Source organism: Panthera pardus, unplaced genomic scaffold (assembly GCF_024362965.1).
Source record: "Panthera pardus isolate Hobbes unplaced genomic scaffold, ASM2436296v1 HiC_scaffold_12, whole genome shotgun sequence".
Taxonomy (NCBI): Eukaryota; Metazoa; Chordata; class Mammalia; order Carnivora; family Felidae; genus Panthera; species Panthera pardus.
Genome location: NW_026526677.1, coordinates 11422697 through 11449186, shown reverse-complemented (window position 1 = coordinate 11449186; position 26490 = coordinate 11422697). Strand labels below are relative to the sequence as shown.

At 47.4% G+C, this 26490-nt stretch overlaps 3 protein-coding genes and 1 non-coding gene across 6 annotated transcripts in view; 3 read left to right on the top strand and 1 right to left on the bottom strand.

Moving 5' to 3' along the window:
• The first annotated feature begins 593 nt into the window (after window positions 1–593).
• Window positions 594–2549, top strand: LOC109247021 (olfactory receptor 10V1-like). The gene is given in 1 exon segment (XM_053899673.1): window positions 594–2549. A coding segment is annotated over 1 exon segment (1023 nt). The 5' UTR covers window positions 594–1300; the 3' UTR covers window positions 2324–2549.
• Window positions 2550–9203: 6654 nt separating this feature from the next.
• On the top strand, window positions 9204–13844 carry LOC109246491 (olfactory receptor 10V1-like). The gene has a single exon (XM_019414482.2). It carries the CDS (start codon window positions 11272–11274, stop codon window positions 12208–12210), a length of 939 nt encoding a protein of 312 aa, XP_019270027.2. The 5' UTR covers window positions 9204–11271; the 3' UTR covers window positions 12211–13844.
• Window positions 13845–19712: 5868 nt separating this feature from the next.
• On the bottom strand, window positions 19713–19823 carry LOC128776276 (U6 spliceosomal RNA). The gene has a single exon (XR_008421363.1). It is a non-coding gene; the product is annotated as a U6 spliceosomal RNA (small nuclear RNA).
• Window positions 19824–21644: 1821 nt separating this feature from the next.
• Window positions 21645–26490, top strand: part of STX3 (syntaxin 3) — a 40546-nt gene continuing 35700 nt past the window's right edge. For 2 of the 3 annotated variants that reach the window (XM_019414488.2, XM_019414487.1), the window contains exon 1: window positions 21645–21803. In XM_019414488.2, the coding sequence (XP_019270033.1) occupies window positions 21774–21803 (30 nt within the window). In that variant the 5' untranslated portion in view covers window positions 21645–21773. The remainder of the gene's footprint in view (window positions 21804–26490) is intronic. The other variant, XM_019414484.2, reaches the window with a different exon arrangement.

Here is a 26490-nt window from a genome sequence, read left to right as displayed (position 1 = left end):
GAGTAGGGTCCATGTTTGGCAGACAGAACAAAACAAAACAAAACAATTGGATTGTTGAGTGTTGAAGAAAAAAATACGGTAACAAAATCCTGAGTTTGGGGACTGGGGAGGATAGCAGCATGAGCTATGTTTAACTTATCTGGTCTTCTACGTCCACGTGTGTAACGGCTAAAGGAAACACCTGTATTGCCTGCTTTCTGGGCTCGATACGGGTATCGCGTGCTCTTCGTATAAATGTGTATTTTTAAGATGTTGCGGTAACTGGATAATCATAGTACTAAAGAGGCATGCGAATGATCAGGAGTACTCGCTTTAAAGCAAAAAGGAAAGGGGCACCTGGGTAGCTCATTTGGTTAAGGGTCTGACTCTTGATTTAGGCTCAGGTCATGATCTCACCATTCATGGATTCTAGCCTCACGTCAGGCTCTGTGCTGACAGCGCAGAACCTGCTTAGGATTCTCTCTTTCTCACACTCTCTCTGCTTCTCTCTCTCTCTCTCTCTCTCTCTCTCTCTCTCTCAAAATAATTAAACTTTAAAAAATGTTTAAAAAGGGGGCACCTGGGTGGCTCAGTTGATTAAGCATCCGACTTCAGCTCAGGTCACGATCTCATGATCTGTGGGTTCGAGCCCCACGTCGGGCTCTGTGCTGACAGCTCAGAGCCTGGAACCTGCCTCGGATTCTGTGTCTCCCTCTCTCTCTGCCCCTCCCCCACTCATGCTCAGCCTCTCTCTGTCTCTCAAAAATGAATAAACATTTTTAAGAAATTTAAAAATGTTTAAAAAAAAAGAAATGAAGATCAAGGAAAGAAGGAAAACAGGAAACCCCACTGAGAACCTACTGCGTGCCTGTTGTCGGGCTTGAACAGACACAGAATCTCTGCTAATTTTCACCACGCTCCCGAGCCAGGCATTATACTCTCCCCACGTTTAAAATGACTGGGCTAGGGGCACCTATGTGGCTCAGTTGGTCAAGCATCTGACTCTTAATTTCAGCTCAGGTCATGATATCACAGTTGCGAGATCCAGCCCAACATCCAGCAGGCGTAGAGCCTGCTTGAGATTCTCTCTCTCTTCTCTCTCCACCCCTCCCCCTCTTCAAAAGAAATTTAAAATGAGTGGGCTGAAGTCTATCACTTCTCCAAGGTCATGCAGCGAGCAGGGTAAGCAGTGGGGAGGCGAGATAACATTAACCGAACTCCCAAGGAAGCCCTGAGGATAAGTACTCAGTGACTGCAGACTGTGTTTTTAACATGGCTGGGCCTGTTCCAGGCTCAAGGACACAGGAGAGTCACTTTTCCCATGACTCCTTTCCTTGTTCCAGGTCTGATGGAAGAGGAAAACCGGATGGGGGTGGTCTACTTTCACTTCCACCCCTTCTCAACAGACCCAGCAGTGGCTCCCCTCCTATTTGTGGCCTTCTTGGTGTCGTACTTAGGAAGTCTCATCGGAAACATCACCATTGGGCTCACAGTCTGGCGAGATCACTCCCTCCACACCCCAAGGTACCTCCTCTTCGCACTGGCCGTGCTGGCAATTGGCTACTCCACCAACATTGCTCCCTTGACTCTGGCTGGCATCCTTTCCACGGGGCACATGCTCATCTCTCTCCTTGGCTGTGGGGCCTAGATGTGCCCCTTCATTCTTCTTGGAGGGTCTGACTGTGTCTTGCTTGCTGTCATGGCCTATGACAGGTACATGGCAATCTGCCACCCAGTGCATTACCACATCATCATGAGTTGGCGGCTCTGTGGGCAGATGACTTTAGGTTCTTTGGGCCTGGGATTCCTGTTGTCACTGCCTTTGACCGTTCTGATCTGCCACCTTCCATTCTGTGGCCGCAATGAAATCTTCTGCTTCTTCTGTGACATGCCTGCCTTCATGCGCCTGGCCTGTGTGGACACCCGCATGCACGAGGCAGCTCTCTATGCCATCAGTGTGGCCACAGTGGCTGTCCCCTTCCTCCTGATCTGCCTCTCCTATGGCTACATTGTGGCCACCATCCTGAGGATGAATTCAGCTGAGGGAAAGTGCCGGGCTTTCTCCACCTGTTCCTCCCACTTCATCGTGGTTCTCCTGCAGTTTGGATGTTGCACCCTTATCTACCTTCACCCCAGCTCCAGTTCCTCTCCAGAAGAGGGCTGGGAAGTGTCCGTTGTCTACACCCTTTTTGCACCAGTGCTAAACCCCTTGATCTATAGCATAAGGAGTCAAGAGGTGACTGATGCGGGAAGAAGACTTACGGTAAAAACGTGCTGGTTCAGGAAACCAGAAATATTCCTTCCTAGAAGAAATATTCCCCAAACCAATAGAGGCATGATCTGAAGGACAGGAAGCTCCAAAGCAAAGAGTAAGGTGTGGAGAGATGACTGTCTCCATGGCCCTCTCAGCCGGGGGATGCTCATCAGTGCACATTCTTCTCTTTTTAGGAGATTCTGGTGAGGAAGCCCTGGATCGGCCCTGACTACTTAGCCAGCCTCCTCTCTCATCATAGTGCTTAGAATAAGGACTGGACAGGAGTGTCAGTGAAGAAGAGGGTGAATAAATGGATGGACAGGGTGACAGTATGACTGGGGCTTCCCCAAACAACTATCACTCTTCCTTCCTTCCTTCTTCCTTCCTTCCTTCCTTCCTTCCTTCCTTCCTTCCTTCCTTCCTTCCTCCTTTCCTTTCCTTTTCTCTTTATTTCTTTCTTTCGTTTGTTCTTTTCTTTATTTCTTCCTCCTTTTCTTTCTTTCTTTCTTCTTCCTTTTCTTTCTTTCTTTCTTTCTTTCTTTCTTTCTTTCTTTCTTTCTTCTTCCTTTTCTTTCTTTCTTTCTTTCTTTCTTTCTTTCTTTCTTTCTTTCTTCTTCCTCCTTTCCTTTTCTTTCTTTCTGTCTTTCTGTCTTTCTTTCTTTCTTTCTTTCTTTCTTTCTTTCTTTCTTTCTTCTTCCTTTTCTTTCTTTCTTTCCCTCACTCCTAATTAACTTAACCTGATGAAGATAATCTAGGAAAGCTCTTAAGGAAATACTTCTGTAAAAGACCAACACCATACCAGATAGAATGGTGGCTTGGCTGTGAATAAAATGAGTCTGTTGTGACAGAAGCCAGGCTGTGTGAAAGTAAAACTCACGAGCATATTGAAAATGCAACCTGTTCACTCATGGACGTTACTGGACACAAATCCTTTTATGTATATTTTAAGATATGATTATTATTCAGGTAAGTTTGACTTAGAAATTAAAAACCTTCAAGAAAGCATAGTAAAACCCAATGACTTGATTTGTAGTGAAATACAGAGCTCACCACTTCCAGTCTTTGCTCTTAGGAAAACGATCTTCGGGACCACACAGCATTTGCCGCAGTGTCTCTCTGGTTTCTCTTTCTGGAGGGGTGAGATGTAGGTCAAGGTGAAGGTCAAGACCTCTTCTATCAACAGCAAAATTCACTGAGCCCCCTCATCTCATGGAAACATAGCACATTTGCCAACTGTGTCCAATGCGGTTTGCTGTTGCATGTGGGAGAACCAGATTGGATGTTGGGGTCAGCTGGATGCACTCAGTGACTCACTGGGGAATGTGAAGAGACCATCTGGAAAAAGGTGCATTGGTCATAGAAATCACTTCATGGCCTCCTTGGATGCAGTCGCTTTCTCTCCCAAACTCCCTGGAGTCTGATTCTAGAAGAAGGATCCAAAGATGACACCTGCCCACTTATCCTTCCTGAAACATGTTCCAGGTCAGTTAGGATTTCAAATGGTTGGTGACTGCTTTTCAGGAACTGTTGTGCATTTTTCTTTCTAGATTGCTTTGACAACTTCCTGACAAGTTCTCTCTGTCACACACATACACACCCCTGTAGTCTTCATTTTTTTTTAAGTTCATTTATTTATTTTGAGAGAGAGAGAGAGAGAGAGAATCCCAAGCAGCCTCCTAGCTGTCAGTGCAGAGCCCAACATGGGGCTCAAACTCAAACTCATGAACCATGAGATTATGACCTGAGCCAAAGTCGAGAGTTGGATGCTTAACAGACTGAACCACCCAGGAGCCCCGTAGGTCTTCATTTTTAGCAATGTTCATTGAATTTTCAGTTACTGATTCTTGAAATGAAAATTTTAGGTGACACATGAATGAAAATGAGAGATTACAAGATAGAACTGGCATAATACATGTTGATAGGTAACAAAAAGTGAGTGAGTTGAATTTAACTGAAGAAAAACATTGGGGCACCTGGGTGGCTCAGTCGGCTAAGTGTTTGACTTCAGCTCAGGTCACAATCTCGAAGTTCGTGGGTTCGAGCCCTGCGTTGGGCTCTGTGCTGACAGCTCAGAGCCTGGAGCCTGCTTTAGATTTTGTGTCTCCCTCTCTCTCTGCCCCTCCCCACTCACACTCTGTCTCTCTCTGTCTCTCAAAAGTAAATAAATGTTAAAAAAAATAAAAAAACAATACAGAGAGATAAGTGCTATAATTGGGGGTGGGGACAAAGCCACCACAGAGCCTGGAGCAGGGAGTAAACTTTCCCTTTGTGGAGGAGGGTGGGGGAAGGTGTGCATATCGGAACATGGCTTCATTTAAGAGATGACACCTGGCTGAGTTCTGAAAGATTCCTGGAATTTGTTTAGGTGCACAAGATATTAATCTCTACCTGGATTAATTAGAATTGTGTATCTTTTACTTGTTATTTTTTTTTAACATTTATTTATTTTTGAGAGACAGAGAGGGACAGAGCATGAGCAGGGGAAGAATTGTGTATCTTTTAAACGCTCTCAAACTTGGAGAGTAAAAATTAAGCAATAATTAGAATATAGCTCAGTCTAGTAGCAGTTAAACCAGTTTGGAATATCACGTCTCCAAACAACTCCTATTTGTGTTCATTGACCTACAGGGGATGGTCAAGTGAAAACCCAAGTTAGCCTCTTGGGGCTTTATTGAACCGACACTGGCAGGGAAATCTCCAGAAAGAAGATGAGAAGAACTGAGAGCTGAGAGAGACAACCCAGAATTCTGTCTCTGCAAGGGCTAGAGTCCTATGCTTTTCCCTTGAGAAGAGGCAGCAGGGAAGGCTTAACAGCATCTGGATGTGTGCTCCCCTCGGTGCTGGGTGGTTTTTCAGAGTCAGTCTCCACGGTTTCCAAGATTATTAAGAAGGAGATTCCACTGTGGCCTTCACTCAGCCTCAGGGAATGATGTGGTTGCCAGTCTCTCCAGGCAGAAGGTAAGGAGGGTAGATGCAAGACCAGGTTGATGAGTTGTTTGTTGTATGGTCTAGACCCTGGGAAATGGACCAATGAACCCTACTGACCTTGGGATTCCCTGATCCTGTGAGGGGCTTTCTGGGGTGAAGTTACAATTAGATGGGAACATTTGTACAATTTCCTGGAGTGAATGAAGTGACAGTGTTTATGCCAAATATTTTAACAACAAACAAGTCTTTGAACCAGTCCACCACTGAGAGTGAGAGAAGAGTCTGCCTCTCCCTTAAAATGTGACTGATTTCCTAGATTGCCTAAGAGTGGTGAGAAGTTATCCACCCTCCTTTGTAGGAGGAGTCCGTGCTTTGATGGGACACCCAGAAAATATTGTGTAATCTACTCAGTTTCCAGGTGACACAGTCAATGCCTGGTTGATAGTAGATGCTCAGTAAATCCTTGTTGATTGAGTGAATGCATGAATAGTCCTGTTAGTTACACTCTGTAAGGGAAGAAGGCAGAGGAGTATGCAAAGGTCTTTATGGAAGAGGAAAGGCTCTCTCTATGGATGTTTGCCAAGTCTTTGGAAGCAGTACTGTTGCCAAGAGACTCATCAAAGAAGATGCAACATTATTAAGAGTTTGTATTTCCTGGGTGAGAAGAGAGTTGGAATTCTCTGATCCAACCTTCAAGTAGCAAGGCATTAGGCAGCAGCAAAGGCAGAAGAAAGCAGACAATGAAAGAGAACATTTAACTATGACCAAGCCCACAGGATTGTCATCTTTGTACCACTGAGGGGACCCCAGAGGAGGAGCAAGTTTGGGAGTGAAGAGTGGAGAGATTTCTCATTCACTCGTCAACACCTTGGATGAAGACACAAAAGGCAAGAATAATTGTTTTGTTTGTATAATAGATTTATCACGCTCCGTAGGCTCCTAAAAATAGAGTGCCTTGTGATCAAACCCTAGTTACAGCAAGATCAAAATCAACTTGCACAGTACAGAAGACAAGAGAGAAATAGAGATGGAGTTACTAGAGTTGAGGAATGGTAAGCAGTTGAATATAAAACTTAGTTTTGGGCTTCCTAGCAGCTAAGACGAAAAGGGAAGCATGAATTATGTAACTTTAATAGTCAAGTAGGATGACATATATTTTATTAAGAGAGAAATGTGTGTGTCTGGCCAGGGGTCTGGGGAATGGGTTGTGAATTCAGGTGAGTCTAAGGAATGAAAATGAGAATTCCTTATCCAAGGAGTGTTGAACATCCCTTCTGTAATCAAGGTGATTGCGTATTGTAGTGGAATTCACTCTAGTTTTTAAGACATTCCACACAGAGAACCTTTTACTTTTAAACTTCTCTGAAAACCTATTGGTGTTCCGAAGAAAACTTTGAGGGATACTGGAGGTAGTATGCTTAAGAGATGTGGTCTCCAGGAGCTATGTCTATTGCCCAGTTAGTTATAGCTTTGTGAAAACATGTTCATTAAGTTTGTAGATGACAGTGGGAGCAAAATTGATTACTCACTGGAGTAAAGACTTGAAATTCTCCATAAGATCTTGGTGGACTAGAATGATGAGCTAAATCTAAGGGGTTGGCTTTAAGAAGAGATGAGGATAAAGGAAAAAAGAGAGGGGAAGGAAAGGAGGAAAAGAAAGGAAAAGAAAGGAGGAAAGGAAAAGAAAGAAGGGAGGAAGGAAAGAAGGAAGGGAGGGAGGTTCACAACAATAAACCCAGCCTGTATCTAGATGTTAATCCTGGTTCCAACAATGACTGTTTGTATAACTAGGGGTGTGCTAGGGAACTTCTGTTTCCTTGCCTCTCAAACGAGAATTCTAAAAATCAATGAAACTTTTATAATTGGAAAAATAAACACACATTTTTGGAAGGAAATTTGAAAAGTGGAGAAAAGCATGAAGAAAACAGTAATCACCCATTTTTCTCAAAAACACTAAGAGTTTACTGTCCTCCTTTATATTGGTTGCACAATTTGTTCATGCGATGCATAGTCTTGCCTCTTTGTTTTCTTCATTTAATGTTATAAGCGTCTTCTCATCTTATTAAACCTCTTCATTATAACAATTTCAATGGCAATGTAATAGTTCATCATATGAATATATGTCAAGGGACTCGAACATTACTTTTGTAAGTGTTGATTTATTTTTGAGAGAGAGAGAGAGAGAGCATGAGTGGGGGAGCGGCAGAAAGAGAGGGAGACAGGATCCGAAGCAGGCTCTGTGCTGACAGCAGTGAGCCTGATGTGGGGCTCAAACACATGAACTGCTAGATCATGACCTGAGCTGAAGTCAGATGTTCAACCAACTGAACCACCCAGGTGCCCCAAAACATTACTTTTTGTTAAGCATTTGTTTTGTCTCCTTATAAAAAATTATTAAGGCACACTGCACACACCTTTGTGCGTTTGGCTCCATATTCCAAGCTATTTCCTTAGGGTAGATCCTTTAATGTTGAGAGTACTGATTCAGTGCATAGGACATCTTTTTTTTTTTTTTTATGTTTATTTATTTATTTTGAAAAAGACTGTGCAAGCAACACTGGGGGTGGTACAAAGAGAGAGGGAGACAGAGAATCCCAAGCAGGCTCTGCACTGTCAGCACAGAGTCCGAAATGGGGCTCAATCCCATGAACCGTGAGATCATGATCTGAACCGAAATCAAGAGTCAGACGCTCAACCGACTGAGCCACACAGGCACCTCCAATGCATGTGACATCTTAAATTACTTCTTGAAAACACTGATTATCTCTCCAGAAAGGATACACCTCTTTAGTATCAAAGTGCTAAAATGAAGATTCCTATTTCTACTTCAAAAGTACTAAGTATCAGTCACCAGCATTGATAGAGCCTCAGTAAATCTCCAGGGTTCATGTCAATACAGCATTACATAGTGCCTGACACTGTACTAGGTCCTGGGCATTAGTAAAAAATGAGACCCAATTGTCCCTTGCCCCCTTGGGGCTTAGAGTCCAAGGAGGGGACGGAAATATACATGTGAACACAGAGGCAAACACATCATGCAGGGAATGGTGAGATCCCTGGTTATAGATAGTAGTTCTTTTTCTTATAACTATTTGTCCCATTAGTGTTTAATTCACAGAGATCAAATATTTGGGGTAGAGGATGTGCTGTCCATTCTCACTCTGCATAGAGAGAAAGGCAGGCAAGCATGTGCTCTTTTTTTTTTTTTAATGTTTTTTTTAAACATTTATTTATTTTTGAGACAGAAAGAGACAGAGCACGAGCGGGGGAGGGACAGAGATAGAGAGGGAGACACAGAACCCGAAGCAGGCTCCAGGGTCTGAGCTGTCAGCACAGAGCCCGACGCCGGGCTCTAACTCACAGACCACGAGATCAGGACCTGAGCCGAAGTCGGATGCTCCACTGACTGAGCCACCCAGGTGCCCCAGGCATGTGCTCTTAATGTTGTTCCGGAAAAGGAATTAGCATTTTCAAGGAATAAAACTCTCAGAAAGTTCCAGATGAAAAATTTCCTACCATGATTCCAGCTATCTTCTAGCCCTCCTACCGGACATGAGGCTGTGCCAAACAGATGACCCATGCAGGGGCAGATGCATTTAGGAAAGGAAAACACTTTACTTCCAAAGCATGCAGGGAGTCAGACTTTAAAAAGACTGGCTTGTAAGACACAAAAACCCACCAAATACTCAAAGGGTAAAACTGTAAGTCAGCAAGAATATAAGGTTGTATTATTCTGTGTATGGTGGAAAACAACATTCTTACATGATTATTATATTTTCAAAGATCATGACACATCTTCAGACGTCAGCATAGCAAAAATAAACAAAAAATACATTCTTTTGGGCATCCATAAACCAGTCAGGCTGATCTGTTTTGGTTTAACTCGGGGTGCAAAGTGGTCCCCCCTTCTTACTGTGGCATTGTGAGTTGCTTAATCATTGGAAGAAAGGCAAACTGTCAGTTTTATGTTTCTGCAGGAGATGTAATATGGGTTGTGTGTGTGTTTGTGTGTGTGTGTGTGTGTGTGTGTGTGTGTTGTTGGGGGAGGGGAGGATAAATACCCTACTGCTCTTTATGCTACTTTTCATTCTCCTGTCAGTAGCTTTCATCAGCCAAACCCAGCCAGAAACCACAGGGGGAGGGTGACTGACTAATGCAGTCCTTAGTGACTAGCCTCCCATGGGGTACAGCAGGGTGGAGAGTCGATCTGGGGAGCAGACCTAGAATAGCCAGGAAAACCTTCCTTTTACAAATCACTAAGAGGAAGAGTAATCTCTAAAATGATGGAAATGGAAAAGCAGAAAAGTGGAAAAAAGATGGAAAAGTGTCTAGAGAGGTAGGAAGGGAGTCTGGGCAGAATAGCATTACAGAGGCTATGGGTGGGGAATTTCAAGGAGTAGGGAGTAGCTGGCAGCTTCAAGTCCAAAGTAGTTGTTGGATTCAATGACTTGGAAGTCATTGGTGAACTTCATTAGAGTGGTTTCAGGGAGTAAGAGGGAAACTGGGTTGCCTGGGCTAAAGAGTAGGAAATAGTCATGATGGCAAGGAGCTAGGGAACCATTAGAGGGTGATGTCAGATGGAGGGAATGTGTTATGGATGTGTTATAGATCCTATGTTATAGGTCCAGCACTAGTGACAATTGCTTCCAAGTAGCTTCTGTAATTTTTTTTCTGGGAGGCTGGGTTGTCCACTGCTAGTGAGGAAGGAGGTAGCAGAAGAGGAGACTTGAAGAGACCAGGGAAATTTGCACTAGTTTTGGAGGGGACCAGAAGGAGGAGCTCTTTAGAGGATGGGGGTCAGTACTGGGGTTGATAATGCCCCTTTGTTGTGGCCCCACTCAGCAGGATTTTGTAATCTTTAGTCGTGGTCAACCTGGAATAGTTATGTTGGATATTACAGAAGGTAACAACAAGGTTGACAAAAGGTCAAGGAGCCATGGATGGGGATAATATTGGCAAAAGACTAATGGAAGGTATGAACCATAGGTCTTGGTTGGGTGAGGAAGGGAGTAAAGCCCAAAGGAGGCTTATTTGGGGGAACTGGAGGCATCAAAGTGGTCTTGAAGAGGGAGAAGAAGAGAAGTGTTCCTGATTATTGCTCACACTCATGGAGAGTTCACTAGGGGCCAGACACATTTACTTCTCACAACAATCCTAAGAGTTCTGTCCTATTGTCATCTTTATAGATATAGAAATTGAAGCAGAAAGCTTCATCAAGTTGCTCTAGGTCATACTCCTGGTCAATGGCAGATCAGGGATTAGAACCTAGATGGTCCAAACCCAGAGGCTGCACTGTTGAGAACCAGGCAAGGGATGAGGGCACAGAGGAATTTGTGGTCTGAGTATGGTACTGTGTGATTTAAGATTTCAGTGCTGACTTGAACAGATACTTACACACCTATGTTTATGGCAGCATTGTTCACAATAGACAAAAGGTAGAAACAATCCAAGTGTCTGTGAACAGATGAATGGATGAGCAAAATGTGGTATTTACACACAATGGAATACTATTCAGCGGTAAAAAATAAAGGAAATTTGACATGTGCGACCACATGGCTGGACCTTGAAAGCATTATGCTGAGTGAAATAATCCAGACACAGAGGACAAATACCATATGATTCCACTTGTATGAGGTTCCTAGAATGGACAAACTCACAGAGACAGAAATCAGGGTAGAAATGACTGGAGTTTGGGAGGATTACATATGGGGAGTTATTGTTTAGTGGGTACAGAGTTTTTGTTGGGATGATTTAAAAAAGTTTGGTTATGGATAGAGGCGATGTTTACCCAACATGGTGGATGTATTTAATGCCCCTGAATCATATACTTACACGAGGCGAAACTTAGAAATATTATGCATGTATATTTTACCACAATTAAAAAAAAAATTTCTGTGGTGAACTACTTCTGGGTGATTACAACAAGAAGTCTGATTTAAAAGCAAGTTGATGAGTTTAGGCAGGAGGTAAAGACCGTTGGGGTTGAGGAGATCAAGGAAGGGAGAGGCCAAGGATTGAATGGGTCATCCCGCAGGAGCTCTGCGTCCTGCCTTCATTCTCTCCTCAGGGGGGCAGCACCGTGCCATCCGCAGGCCCAGCTTGTTGACTACATGGAGGGTACAAATCAGACTGGGATGATTCACTTCCACTTCCGCCCCTTCTCCAAACTCCCCGAGGTGCAGATGCTGATTTTTGTGGCCTTCCTCGTCATGTACCTGGTCAGCATCGGCGGCAACGGCTCCATTTCTCTCATCATCTGGAGCAACCATTCTTTGCACACCCCCATGTACTTCTTCCTGGCCAGCTTGGCAGCTCTGGAGATCTGCTACTCTTCCACCATTGCCCCTCTGACTCTGGCCAGCATCCTGTCCGCAGAGAGAGCCCTCATCTCCCTGCCTGGCTGTGGTGCCCAGATGTTCTTCTTCATCTTCCTGGGCAGCGCCGACTGCATTCTACTAGCTGTCATGGCCTATGACAGGTTTGTGGCCATCTGCCACCCTTTGCGTTACACCCTCATGATGAGCTGGCGGTTGTGCGTCCAGCTGGCCCTGGGGTCTCTGGCGCTGGGGTTCATCTTGGCCACGCAGCTGACTGTGCTCATCTTCCGCCTCCCCTTCTGCCGCAGCCAAGAAATCAGCCTGTTCTACTGCGATGTCCTCCCTGTCATGAGACTGGCCTGTGCAGATACGTGGGTCCATGAGGCCACCCTGTTGGTGGTCAGCCTCACCGTCCTCACCATCCCCTTCCTGCTTATCGCCCTCTCCTACATTTTCATCATGGCCGCCATCCTGAAGATCCGCTCGGCAGAGGGGAGGCACAAGGCCTTCTCCACCTGCTCCTCCCACCTGACTGTGGTCCTGCTCCAGTATGGATGTGGAAGCCTCATCTACTTGTGCCCCAGCTCCAGGTACTCTCCAGAGAGAGGCCAGGTAGTGTCTGTGGTTTACACCTTCATCACCCCTGTGCTGAACCCCTTGATCTACAGCATGAGAAACAGAGAGCTTACGGATGCTTTGAAGAGAACAATGATGAGGTTCCTGTTGTCCTGAGCACAGCGAACGCTCTGGATGTTCCTCTACAACGCTGCTGGGAAGACACAAATGAGTATGCCTTCTGAAAGACAAGGAGATGGGGGCCAAGAGGTCACCGGTTTTATGCTGTTCCTTCTTCCCGGTTATACTATTTTTGAAAAGTCATTTTTCTTTCCTCGGCCTCAGATCCTTCATCTCTAAAATGGGGATTAAAATGTCCCACCCGACTTAAATTCTGGGGTGGTTTTGTATGTAATGAGATACATGACGTGAAACTACTTAGTGGCTTTTAAAGGGAGATACGGCAGGAATGTCGTTCTTACTTATCGTCACCATTACACGTAAAGTCGGTGTCCAGTTCTCGGGCTCTTTGCAGACCCACAGGTTGCTCCTGTGGGCGGGGGTGGCGGGGGTAGAGCCAAGAAAAGGATGCACATCCGCCTGGGAACATCGGAGCCACTTTCTCCTTATGCCAGCAGTGCAAATGCTCAGTTTGTGCCTTGTTGAATTCTCTTTCATCCTCAGTTCTCTTCCAGGGAAAGGTGACGGGGAAAGCGCTGGAGTTTAAAAGCTCTATTTTCTTACTTTTACACCCAGAGCGAATCTGTCTCCATCTCAGTCTCTGACTCTGTATTAGCTCTTAGTCTGCATCTAACTCACTCTCCCCATGCCCACAGGGGCTCCTCCCGCTGTGGGTTTCAGACAACACACATACACACACTCACACTCCCATATCGCACATTTCTATCTGTCCCTGGCTTCTATGGTCTGAATATTTGTGTTCCCCGCCCCCCACACCCAGCCCCAACACCACCCACCTCATGAACAAGATTATACTTTTATAAAAGAAACCCCACAGAGCTCCCTGGCCTGTTCCACCATGTGAGGTTATAAGAAATCTGTGACCGGGAGGAGGATCCTCACCCAACATTGACCTCAGGCTTCCAGCCTGCAGAACTCTGAGAAAGAAATTTCTGTTGTTTATAAAGCCACCCAGTCTGTGGTACTTCGTTAAGGATGGATGAAGGCAGTAAGTATACACAATATGCACGTGAGCAAGCGGGGGAGGGGCACAGAGAAAGACTCTTAAGCAGGTTTCACGCTCAGTGCAGAGCCCAGTTTGGGGCTCGATCCCATGACCCTGGGATCATGACCTGAGCCAAAATCAAGAGTTGGACCCTCACCTGACTGAGCCATCCCGGTGCCCCAGAAAGATTGCTTTTTAAATTGAGCCTCTCTGGGTAGCAGGGGGGTAATGGATTCAGGTAGAGCAAAGCTAGTTCTGTGAAGACAAACACTGGCGGGACACAATGAGGGGAAGGGCCCCGAAAGCGGCTGTGAACAGGAGGGTGATTGTTTCAGGACGATCCGCCTCAGGGTAATGGCGTCAGAACATAGATGGTTTACTGTCTTTTTATAGGGTGAGGGAAGCTCATTTATTCCTCTCCTTGTTGAATAGCGAGTGATTTATTGGGGTGCCTGGCTGGCTCAGTCGGTGGAGCGGTGCAACTCTTGATCTCTGGGTCATCAGTTCAAGCCCCCCGTTGGGTGTGGAGCCTGCCAAAAAAAAAAAAATAGTGATTTATTCATTCAACAACATTTAAGAAGGCAGTGAACAACTATTTATTGAACTCTACTGTGTACCTACCTGTGCAAAGTGGCTTTGAAGAGCACAAACCAGGGCCGTCTGGGTGGCTCAGTCAGTTGAGCCACCGACTCTTGGTTTCAGCTCAGGTCATGATCTCACGGTTTGTGGGACTGAGCCCTGCATCGGACTCCAAGCTGACAGCATGGAGCCTGCTTGAGATTCTCTCACTGCCCTCCCACCCCGCCCTCAAAATAAATAAACTTAAGGAACCACCCCGCCCTCAAAATAAATAAACTTAAGGAAAAAAAAAAAAGAACACAAACCATGATAGCCCAAGAGCAAGTGATACAATGCTATGAGCTTCCAGAGGAGGGACAGCGAAGGGAATCAAGACAAGTTTGGCGAGGGAGGTGGCATTTGACCTGCACCATGCAGGTGTCCAGATCTGTGCAAAGAGGAGCAGGGAGGGCATTTCTGAAGGGGGGAATGGTAAGGACAGAAGAACAGAGAACGAACTCTTTGTGCCTCTGTTTCCTTATCTGGAAAGGCATAAACACTCTGCTACATTTTTTCTTTTTTTCCTGAAAATGTATCACAGGCTTAAAAGGCAGAAACCATGACCCCAAATTTATCTTACAAGGAACTGAAATGTTCCCGTCTTCCTTTGAAGACAAGAACCTGAAAGGACCTTGTTTGGTTCACTTACAGACACTTGCTGTCCCTCCTGCTGTGTTCTACCACAATATTCTACAAGGTCAGTGTTACTTGCAGGACACTAGTCTTGTTGAATCATAGGTGTTTGGGAGAAATAAACTTTATGTGGTCAAGGGAGCATGAAGACTACTGTACCAATCAAACCCCAACCCATTACTGCAGGTTCGCTCTGTGCCTATAATGTGCAAACGTGCCGCCATGATTCTAAGATGAGGATATGTTTCTCTATGTTTTCCGAGCTCTGTCACCACGAAAGTCTTCTGTTCCTTGGGGTATCTTATGAAACCTCTTATCCTGTTGAACCTACTTTGGAAGAAGCTGGCTTAGCTGTTGCTGACTCAGTACCAAGAGGGTTTTTTCACTAGCGACAGAAATACTCCAGGCACTTTTCAATTCCCCATGCTTCTTGAGGGAACAAGCGTAGTTGTCCTGGGTTAGTGGGCTTCTTTTCAAGTGATTGCAGAAGGGAATTAATGTTTACCATATATTAGCCCATATATCGTCACAAAACCCATGAGACTGGTGTTATTTTTATCTCTGCTTACAGATAAGGAAACTGACACATGGGGAATTTAAGTCACGTGTTCAAGGTCACACAGTCGGAACGGGCAGAATGTGGGATATGATGGGGATGGTGCTGCTATCTCAGCATGTTATCACTGTACTATGGGAGTTTGGGGGAGATCCCTTCATTTTTCTGTACTTAATTTCATAATAAACGAGGGGAATAATACCTACTCTACTACCCTGAATTATTGTGAGATCTTGGGGGTGGGGTGGAGAAAAATTCTAAAAGTACGATGAAAGATTCAGCATGGTTAGTCTAATATCCAAATGGAGGGGCACCTGGCTGGCTCAGTCGGTATAGCATGGAGCCTGCTTAAAAAAAAATAACATCCGAACGGAGAAACATGCTAGATGGCTTATTTATTTATTTATTTTAGTTATAAACATTTTACTTTATTATTTATTTAATTTAACGTTTATTTATTTTTGAGACACAAAGAGAGAGAGAGAGAGAGACAGAGTGCGAGCAGGGGAGGGGCAGGGAGAAAGGGAGACACAGAATCCGAAGCGGGCGCCAGGCTCCAAGCCATCAGCACAGAGCCCAACATGGGGCTCAACGCGGGGCTCGAACTCACAAGCCGTGAGATCATGACCTGAGCCAGAGTCGGCTGCTTAACCGACTGAGCCACCCAGGTGCCCCCAAACGGGCCTTCTGCAGCTCAAAGTAACAGCAGGCCTCTGTGGAGGAGGCGTCTTTCACCAACCTCTTCTTAGTAGCACTTTGGGCTTTAGGGCTCCGGGGATTGAAGACTTCGTATAAACAGGAAAGCAAGTTTATAAGGTTCAAATAGTTTATATTGTCAAATTAGAGGCATAGGTGTATGGCACAGGGAGGTTCGTGCTAGGAAAACATCTGAACGATGTGCTAGAAGACATCTTTGTGAAATAAAAAAACCGTGTTATTTTAAACCCTCAATTCAGTGACACAGAACTCATTCTCCAGAACACGTGGAGTTGTGGTTGGACTTTTAAGAGGTAGGATTCAGGAAGCATCTTCCTTCTTCCTCAGAGAGAAGAGAGGGGGATCCCCAGGGAGCCTGTGTGTTAGTAGCCAACTATTCTTTGGTTTGTTCTCCAAATATTTGCATTCTACCTACTTCGTAGTAGCCCTGGGGGGTGAATAACATTGATTTGTTGCTCTTAAGCTCATGGGCTAGCCAGGGACACAGATGGATAAGCAGCTAGGTACAAGACAAGACAGGACGTGCTTTATTGTTTTATTTATTTAAGTTTATTTGAGAGAGAGTGTGCATGTGCGAGTGGGGGAAGGGCAGAGAGAGAGAGAGAGAGACGGGGGGTGGGGGAGAGAGAGAGAGAGAGAGAGAGAGAATCACAAGCAGGCTCCAGACTGCCAGTGCAGAACCTGTTGTGGGGCTTGAACTCACAAACCACAAGATCATGACCTGAGCCGAAGTCGGACGCTTAACAACGGAGCCAGGGTGTGCTTTAAAAAGAGGTCTGAACAAGTTGTGCAGAGGCGGGCAGAGGGGCCAAGGGGCCACGTGAGGTTTGGGTTTTGAAGGAGGAGCACGGATCTGTTAGGCGTGAAAAGGATTAAGGGCCTATTAGGCAGAGGTAGGTGGGAAATCCTTGGTGCCTCTGGCTCAGAGAGGAGGTGGGCATTGGGTGAGGCTAATGAGGGGCTGTGCGTGTCATGGAGGGCATGGGGCCCGGGGCCAGATTGGGCAAAGGCCTGAATACCATTCCAAGAAGAGTCTGTACTCCCTACTCGTTGTAATGAGAAGCTACTGATGAGTTTCCATCAGAAGAAAGACGTAATGGAGGCACATTATAAGAAGATTCGCTTACTAAATTTGGTAGACCTTAACCGAACGCCTGATACATTTGTGGCCCTGTGCCTGGGTCTGGGTCCACATCAGTGAAGACAAAAGACAAGGCTGCTGTCCTCAGAGCTTACAGAAGGCGTGCGAGGCAGACCAGTGGCCAGGTAATTCATAGCGTGGTAGGGGCTACGATAAAGCACGGGGTGTCACCAGAGGCATGTTTGAGGGACACTTAACTCCATCCTGGAGGGGGAAACTTTTACTCTGAGGCCTGGAGAATGTACCAGCGGTGTCCCGGACGAGCATGGGGGAGAAGAGAGCTCTGAGAAAGTGACGCAGCCTAACCCTGGCATTGATTTGGGATTTGAACTATGTACTAGGCAGCCATTGAGAGGACTGCCAGTCTTCATTCTACCGTGTCATTCCCCTCACCGTGAGCGTGGGCTGCACCCAGTGAGTAACTTCCAATGAACAGATACAGCCTAAATGACGTCACAGCTGAGATTGGGTTCAAAAGTGCTTTGGCTTCCATCTCTCCCTCTGGCCTGCCTGTTCTGATGGAAACCAGCTGCCATGTCGTGAGCTGCCCTATGGAGAGGCGTCACCTGTCGTGCAGTGGGCTCTGGAGGTCCAGAAGGGGTAAGGCCCACTCCCTTCCTCCGATGGGAACGAAGTAGGCTCGGAGGGAGGAGAGAGAAGGAAGCGGAGTTGCCAAACGCCAGGAGCCTTTGGTTGGTCTGTAGAGGTGAAACTGAGTGTCGGCTGGTTTTACACATAGCCAAAATGCAAACACTTGAGTGGATTTGGGCTCTGTTTGTTTAACGGGGAAACAGCTACACCAAAACACAGCAGATGGGAAACGAAGTTCCACCGTGGGGCAGAAGAATAAAAATACATCAGTTGGGGCTCCGACTAAGCCTGGAACCTCAAGTCCCCGTCCACACCTACGTGGAGACCCTAGAGTCCACTTGGGCTCAACATCAAGAGTCTTTTTCACCAGCCCCTGGACTCCCCTTGCCCAGGTACCATATTCCAGTTACTTGACTTTTTCATTTCACTTTTTTTTTTAAATTTTTTAACATTTATTGACTTTTGAGAGAGAGAGAGACAGAGCACAAGTTGGGGAAGGGAGAGAGAGAGGGAGACACAGAATCCGAAGCAGGCTCTGTGCTCTGAGCTGTCAGCACAGAGCCTGATGTGGGGCTCGAACTCACGGAGTGCGAGATCATGACCTGAGCCGAAGTCCAACAGTTAACAGACTGAGCCACCCAGGTGCCCCAACTTTTTCATTTCTTGTATACAACTAGCAGGTGGAATCCAAACTTCTGCCTGTCAGGGAAGAGCAAATATTAATATGCTACCAGAAAATAAACAAAATGGGGTTCATGCCTAACGAAAGTTTTAAAGAAAGCTTGATGCCTCTAAGTACCTTCCTGCAGTTGAGAGGGCTCTTTGCCCTATTTTCAATATTTTTAAAAAGTTTAAGGGAAATGATACAGTCATTTCTGTTATGGCTCCCTAGGCTAACCAAAAGGTTATTGTATTTTTTCTTGGAATCATCTCATAGGAAATCAAATTTCTTTTTGGTTTCCAAGTTTTATTGAGATATAACTAACACGTGACATGGTATTAGTTTAAGGTTACAGCATAATGACTTAAGATATATAGAGACAGCAAGAACGATCACCACAGTAAGTTTAGTTAACATCTATCACCTCACATAGTTACAATTTTTTTGTGTGTGATGAGAAGTTTTTTTTTTTTAAATTTTTTTTTAACGTTTATTTATTTTTGAGAGAGAGAGAGACAGAGCATGAACGGGGGAGGGTCAGAGAGAGGGAGACACAGAATCCGAAACAGGCTCCAGGCTCTGAGGTGTCAGCACAGAGCCGGACGCGGGGCTCGAACTCACGGACCGCGCGATCATGACCTGAACCGAAGTCGGCCGCTTAACCGACTGAGCCACCCAGGCGCCCAGTGATGAGAAGTTTTAAGTCTATCATCTTAGTGACTTTCAAATGCACAGTACATTCTTGTTAATTCTAGTCACCATGTTCTACGTTACACCCCCAGGACTTATAACTGGAAGTGTGTATCTTTTGACCTCCTTCACCATGTTGCTCCCCACCCCCTACCCCCCCACCTCTGGCAACCACCACTCTGTTCTCTGCGTCTGAGTCTGAGGAATCCAAATTTCTGATTCCCCAGTAAATATATTTTGTGAAGGATATGAAATCTTTTAAAACAAGAGATCCATCAATGAAAACAAAGCCTATAGGATACTCTTGATCTTGGAAAGGTTGGGAACCACAAGTTTTGATCAACCTCCTTATTTCACAGATGAGAAAACAGGTTGTGTGGTGTTAAGTGTTAAGTTTTGTGGCAGAAACTCTGCCTACAACTCGGGCCTCCCAGCTACATATATCAGCAATCATTCTCCAGCCCCACAGCAACTCTCCCTTCATGAAAAGCCCATCTTGTGAAGGACAGATTACATTTCTTAATGTTTGGGCAAAGGCAAGGAACAATAAAGAGTGGTGGAAATTATAGGGAGGGAAATTTTTGTTTTGTAGAGCAAAAAGAAAAAATTTTTTTTTTTTTTTTTTTTTTTTAAAAACAGTTGGAACTGTTCAATCGGGAAAGATGCTTTCTTGAGAGTGTCTGGAAAAATTGTGAAACAGTTAAAATGGAAAAAAAAAGATTACTGGGTGTCAGATGGTGTGGTAGGCCTTTCTGGATTATCTGCATTTATTTATATATGTTTATTTATTTTGAGAGATAGAGCACAAGTGGGGGAAGGGCAGAGAGAGAAGGGGAGAGGATCTGAAGTGGGCTCTGTGCTGACAGTAGAGAGCCCAATGAGGGGGGGGAAATATGGAAGCTTCATGAATTTGTGTGTCATCCTTGTGCAGGGGCCATGCTAATCTTCTCTATATCGTATATCTATATTTTAGTATATGTGCTGCCCAAAGGAGCACTGGGTTATCTGTTTTTATTAATGGTCTGTGCCTATGGTCCTGTAACTACTTTACAATTCTGTAGATGGTAGAAAACTGCTAGTAATGCAATTAGTTCTTTTCCACGGAGATGCAAACAAAATCTGATTGAGGTGCCATTGATTTCCTCCCACCCCCGGAAGTCGGTTTTGCATTTAACATATTCATTTCAGCATTGCTGATGGCCTGTGTAAGTGTCTGTTTTTTGGGTCCTTCTGTAAACAGGTTTTTCACACTTTACTCGTTCCCTCATTAATTAATGAGTCAAATAAAATCTTTGATGTGTGTTCACTTTATAGTTGTCTGAGAGTCATGATTTTTTTCTTTTTGAAAACAATTCTCTTTAACCAGGAGGTCTTGGATGTTCCATCCCTGGATGTGTTCAGGCAGGTGGTGCGGCCATCCTTGATCCTTATACCAGACTCCTATGGCTCTTTCCAGACTTTAATGTAAAGAGTTGTTCACATCTCTGTTTCCCTCAGGAGACTCTCTTTTCCTGAGGAGGGGGACCCAGCTAATGTATGCGCACTAACAAAAATTTGTTAAGGGAAGGGGAGATACGGTGTGCGATTTACTCACCTTTTCCATTTAGGACCACCAGGGGGAGCAGAAGCCTTCCTTTACTAACTTCGGGAACCCACCTAGGGAGCGTCCGGGGTGGAAGGAAGTGTAGCCCAAAGGAGGATCAGGGACGAGAATGAGTTCATCCAGCCCGACCGCTTACGACCGTATCTTTATGGGAGGAGATGAAGTCAGCCTGGAGCACGCACTAAGATCGCAGAGGAGGGCAAAGTTCTGTTAGAATTACGAAAATATTTACAGCCTTTTAACCTGAATACACAGAGCACATTCTTGTCGTGACTTGAGCATTCAGTCTTCGGACTGCCACTCCCACTTACTGAGCGCCGCCCTCTGCTGGATAGGTCGGTGGTTCCCAAGGAGGAAGATGAACGGGGAAGAGGGAAGAAAGGGAGGGAAGGGGCGGCGCAAAGACCCCGCCCACCTTTTCGGTAGACCCATCCCACCTGGCAGTCCACACCTCGTAGGAACGAAGACGGCTTCAGCTTGACAAACAGTTCGTGACACTGACATCTCGATCTTACCACCCCGGTTCTGTGCGGTGCGAACCAGACCCCTCCGGAAACGGAGTCCCCTAGAGAAACCGCGACCCCCAGAGTTGTACAGATTATTAGCGGCAGGTGCTGCCTCCAACGTTGGACTGCTTCCATTTCTCGGAGGGGTCGCGATTGCGACCAGCGTCAAATCCAGAGTCTTCGCCGCCGCCCCGCCGCACCCCCGGTTATTTCCTCCAGGAAAGAACACGCGCCCCCAGCGGTATCCCGCAGTCCCCCGGACGGTCAGCTCCGTCCCTTGGGGCGCCCTTCCTCGGTTGCGGGGGGGGGGGGGGCGGAGAGGGACGCCTGGCTCTCCCTCCCACCTGCTAGGCGCACAGCGTTCTCGGTCCCCGGGACAGTGTGCGGCCGGGCCCGACACAGCCCGGTGCAGGCCGCGAGCGGCCGTCGGGGGAAAAGGAGGGGTTCTCCCTCGGGCCCGCCCTTTTCCCTGGACTCCCCCGCCCTCCCCCCGGCGCCGGAGCCGGAGCCGCCCAAGCGGAGGGCCCTTTAAGGAGGAGCGCGGGGCGCGGCGCAGGTGAGGGGCGGGCCCGCCGGGCGGATCTGCGCTGCGCGCCGGCGCCGGCCCGGGAGCCGGATTTGGAGAGCGCGGCGCCGGCGGGGCCGCAGGGGGCGGCGCGGCGGAGCCTCCCGTGGCCTCGGACGCTCCTCCTAGCCCGCGGCCGCCGCCCGCCTCCGCCTGCCCCTCCAGCTCCTTCGCCCCGACCCGGCCGGCCGGCCGCCCGCCACTTCCGGCCGCTCACCTGGGACGCGCTCACCTGGGACGCGCTCACCTGCCTCTGGGCGCCTGGGCAGCAGGATGAAGGACCGGCTGGAGCAGCTGAAAGCCGTGAGTCCCGCCGCACCCGGGAACTGTTGGGCCGGGGGCACAGCTGCGAGGGAGAGGGCCTTCCCTATGCTCCCCAAATCCGGGCTAGAGGGGGGCCCCCCCGCATCAGGCCTGCGCCCCCGGAGCTACCGCCGCATCCGCGCCCCTTCCCCGCTCCTCCGCTTCGGGGTCATGTGCCAGTGATTCATCCCTAGGTTGTGATTTCCCTGGATGCCTCCCTCCCCTCCCCCCAAGCTGGACAGTTTCAGTTCAGAGCTGGGGTCTGCGGGTGGGGGTTCTTTGAGTCCAGAGGAGTTCTCTGTGAGGTCACGGGTCACCTCTACCAACCTGCTACCTGGCAATATGCCCAGGATCAGCCTCCTCCTACCCTCCTTGTCTCCCTTGGGGGGCGGGGAGGGGGCGCCGAGTACGGCTGCCCCTCCCCCAGGACCTGCTCAGAGCCCCTGGGTGACCTCCTGAGCTGTGAGCTGGTCACGTGCCAGGATGGGCCCAGCACCTCGCCACCCTGAGGTCTATAATTATTAATTTCTCCCTCATCCTCCGGACAGCTGTGGTCAGGGCAAAGGATCTGAATGAAGGTAGACCGCCTCCAGTCCTACTGCACAAAAGCCGTAAAACCCGAGCTACTTAGTCTTTTGAGCCTGTGTTTCCTTGTCTGTCAAACGGGGATGATCATCCCTTAGAGATTTGCTATGAGATCAAATGACATAATGGGACTTGATACAGAGGATGGTTAAAGCTTGGTTTTTGAGTCATTGACTCACATAACAAATAATTACCGAGTACATTCTATGGGGCAGGCCCGGTGCTCAGCCCTGGGGATTGGGGGGCACAGGCTCTGTCTATATGGAATTTTAAATGTAGCCTTTGATAGACACAAAGCAGTCCCTCTTCTTGGGAGCTTGTGAGAATTGCGAGGCTTTAGCCCCTGCCTGCACCCACAAAATCAGTCAGATTGCTCTCGAATCTCCCCAGGGGATGCAAGAACACATGAAAGTTTGGGAAGCTTGGGAATGGATAGAACTGGGGTTGCCTCCTGGCTACACCGATTACTGGCTGTCCCTCCACCTCTGAGCCTAAGTTTTCAGGTCTGTGAAGTGTGTGGTAAGGACTAAAAGCAAGACCACACAGAGCCCTTTGCATGATGCAGGGTACGTGTGGGATGAATAGGTGGTAAATATGCTGATAGCTGTAAAAGCTCCTCGGGCAAAAATACAGGCCTTGTTCAAGGCACTGCTGAGATGCTGTTACAGTCGCTTTTCTTTCTCTTCCCTTATCCTGGGTAAGACCTTTGCGCTCCTTTCACCTGCTCTGGGTCATAATGCTGCAGAGGAGGTGAGGGTGATGGAGAAGTGAGAGAAGAAAAAGGGCAGCTACAGATGGGGGGGGAGGGGTTGGGGAAGGAGCTGGGGAGGGAGCCTCCCTGCCTCCTGCCCGCTCTTTGTCATTGAAGCTTCATAATATCGCCTTTACAGACAGGGCAGATTTTATTGCCCCTATTTTTTATACAAGAGGCAAGTAGAGCTCAGCTTGGGTAGGAGGGGTGTCGCGGTTCCCAGGGCCGGTCAGGGCACAGCCCGGAGAGGAACCCAGGCTCCTGACGCTCTCCACCATACTCCTTCCCTGAGGCTCGCTGGAAAGGAAAGAGGAGTGTGGTTTTGAAGATCTTCCCTTATCAGCCACACACCCAGCAATCATAAAACAGTGCGGAACTGAACGGCAGGCCCAGGCGACTCCCTTCCTTGCGTTAGGAAACCCATTTCCAGAGGAAGATAGCCCACTGCCCCTTTCAAGCCCACGGTCAACAAATAGCAAAGAACTCTTGAGTTCTGAGCATCAATTCAGTTTGCCAGGAAAGCCAAGCAAGTCCCCTGGCTTCCCTGAGCCTCCGGGCGGGGCTTTACCTCTGGGGAAGGGAAAGGTCACACTGGAGACTGGGCACTTGTGGGGTGCTGTTCTGAAATAACAGGTTTTGGAGCAGGGGCATGGCTGGTGGTGCCCAGCAAAGAGGACCAGGCTGCAGGTTCAAAGGTTCTGATTGTTGCCTTGCCACTTAATAGCTGTGTTCCTTTGTACCCCTTCTGCTTCTCTGTTCCTCTTTTGTAAAACAAGAAGTTTGGTTCATCTCAGAACCCCCTCTTGGCAATACTGATGTTTTCCCCTGGATCATTGTTCACGTTTGTATGGGTTTTGGTTTCTAGTCCATCCCCCCCCCCCCCCCATCCCCCACCTCTGGGTGAGAGATGCCTTCACTGCAACAAGATAACCATCCCTCTGATTATTTTCATCAATAAAAAACATTGGTTACCCCGCATGAAACCAGTTTCACACTGAACAGCCTGTGTAATCTCCTCTGTGGCATCTTTCTAAACCTTTGGGGGAGGCGAGGTGATAACTGGGGGAGGGCGGTCATGTGCAGGAGATTAGCCTTCCTCTGTGTGGGTATCAGGAGTAGATGTGAAGTTGATGGGTCAAAATAAGGATTCTCTGCGTGAAAGCATTCTCAGTAGTCAGAGCTGCCCAGGGACGGACTGGGGTGGCCAGAGAGGTTGGGAACTCTTAAGCCTGGGGTGAGGCAGGAAGCTTGTGGGGAGTTTGAGCAGCTCTCTGAGGGTGGAGAGGCAAACCGATTTCAGGCCCTCATCCATCTTGCTGATACATGGTTCTCTAAAATGCTTTGTTGTGTGTGAACCTGTGTTAGGCACCATGAGGCTCTTGGGTTTCCAGGACCAAGGTCTCAGAGTTGCGCCTGTAAAGTGGGTCATCATACCTTCCCCATAGAGCCATTGTGGAGGTTGAATGAAATAATCCAAGATAATCACCCACCATTGTGCATGTGCGTTCCCCCAACTTGACCTGCCGGGAGCAGCATCCACACTGAAGGGGCACACCTTCCCGAGGCCATGGTCACGAGACCTGACTCATCTCTTGCATTGCTCCTCCTGGTAGGCCTCCTCAGCAGCCTGCTTCTTCAGGGAGTAGGACAGGCTTACCAGGAATGCACAGGGTCTACCCCCAGCCCGTCTCACAAGCTGATTTCTCACTAGCTGAACTTTGGATCTACTGAGTCCACACAATTCCCATCCAGGGACCTCTTGCCCGGCTCTCTTTTCATTCAGCAAACATTGACTGAGCACCTACTATGGCCCAAGCCCTGCCTTAGGTGCCGGGTTATAATGGTGATTACCACCTATTCCTGGACCTTAGAAGTTCACAGTCAGATAGGGAGACGCACAAGAAACGGAAAATGATGATACCTTCCTTGTGTTAGAAGCTACTGTGGGAAGACCCTGTCGACTGGCCTCTGGGGACAAGACACTAGGGGGTGCATGGTGTTTCCCAGAAGTGATGCTTGAGCTCAGGTCTCATTAAGATCAAGTCCGATCTCTTCAAGGCACGTAGAGTCTCCTGAGAGGCAGGGATCCTGGATTTTCTCAGTCACTGTCTCATTGGCGAGTGCTCCACTATTTCACCACGATAAGTGCTTTGGGACTTTCCTGTGCTGGGTGTGCTGATCCTCCTTTCTGACCTCTTCCTGCTGGATAGCATGTTATGCAGAATTACTACACAAGGTTCTGGTCTTAAAGAGTAAATGGTCATGTATGAAACAACTCGCAAATTAAAGGTAGATAATGATAGCAGAGAAGCCAGTGATGTAGGGTAGGGAAAAGAGGGCAAGAACTTTGGACCCCCTGGAGTTGGTCTACGGAGGACTAGAAAGAACTTGGGGTACACCGGCCCCTCCAAGGCAAGTGCTAATAGGGATGCACGGATGAAATCAACCACCTGGGACTCTAAAAGACCGGAGTAACTTTTTATTCATTCTGTTCTGTCTTGTCTCTTGCTGCATCCTGAAGGGCTCCTTGGCCTCCTGCTGCTTTTGACAGTCTGGATCTCTGTGGGATCAGAGGTCCTGATGTTAAGGGTCAGAGTATAACCCCTCAGAATCATGGGGCTGTACTTCCCCTTAAAGCTCAATTCGTTTACTGCATAGATATTGGTCCCTGCTATGTGCCAGGTGCTTTGGATCCTAACCAAATCTTAACATCCTGACTTGAGAATCTCTTCACTGAGATTCAACTTAAGACCCTTTTCATTGAGATTCTGTACTTTAGTGATAAGATTTCTCACTGGTCTGTGATTTCTTCCTGGGAGGATTCACCCCCGGGAGAGCGATTTAGCTGGAGCAGACTGGGAGGCCAGGCCGAGATGAGTTAACAGGGGATTGAGCAGGGATTATGGACTCATCAGGCTGAGGCCAGAAGAGAAAACGCTTGGACGAGGGAAGGGGATTAGTTTTATTTTTGTTCCTGTGAGTGAGGGGGGAGACCAGGGCCTGGCAGAAGCCAGGGTGCTCTCTCTCCCTTCTCCTACTGTCAAAATTCCTAGCCATCTTCCAAAACGCATTCTTTCCACTTACCCTCCCTAACTGCAGCCTAGAGTATTCTCCCTCATTCCAGCTGCACATAAAGGGCTGTATATCGCTTTGCAGCAAATACCTTTCTGCTGTTAGGTTCATGGGGTTTTTGTCACCATGGAGTAGGCTTGAAACCACCTTCCTTTGTTTTTTCAAGAGTTGGACTCTTTGTCTCCTTAAGTACTATTGTAACTTGGGGGCACGTGGCTGGCTCTGTCTGTAGAGCTTGTGACTCTTTATCTTGGGGTTGTGAGTTCAAGCCTCACATTG

Coding starts and splice junctions, on each gene's coding strand:
- LOC109246491 (XM_019414482.2), top strand. CDS start 11,272: ATGGAGGGTACAAATCAGACTGGGATGATTCACTTCCACTTCCGCCCC.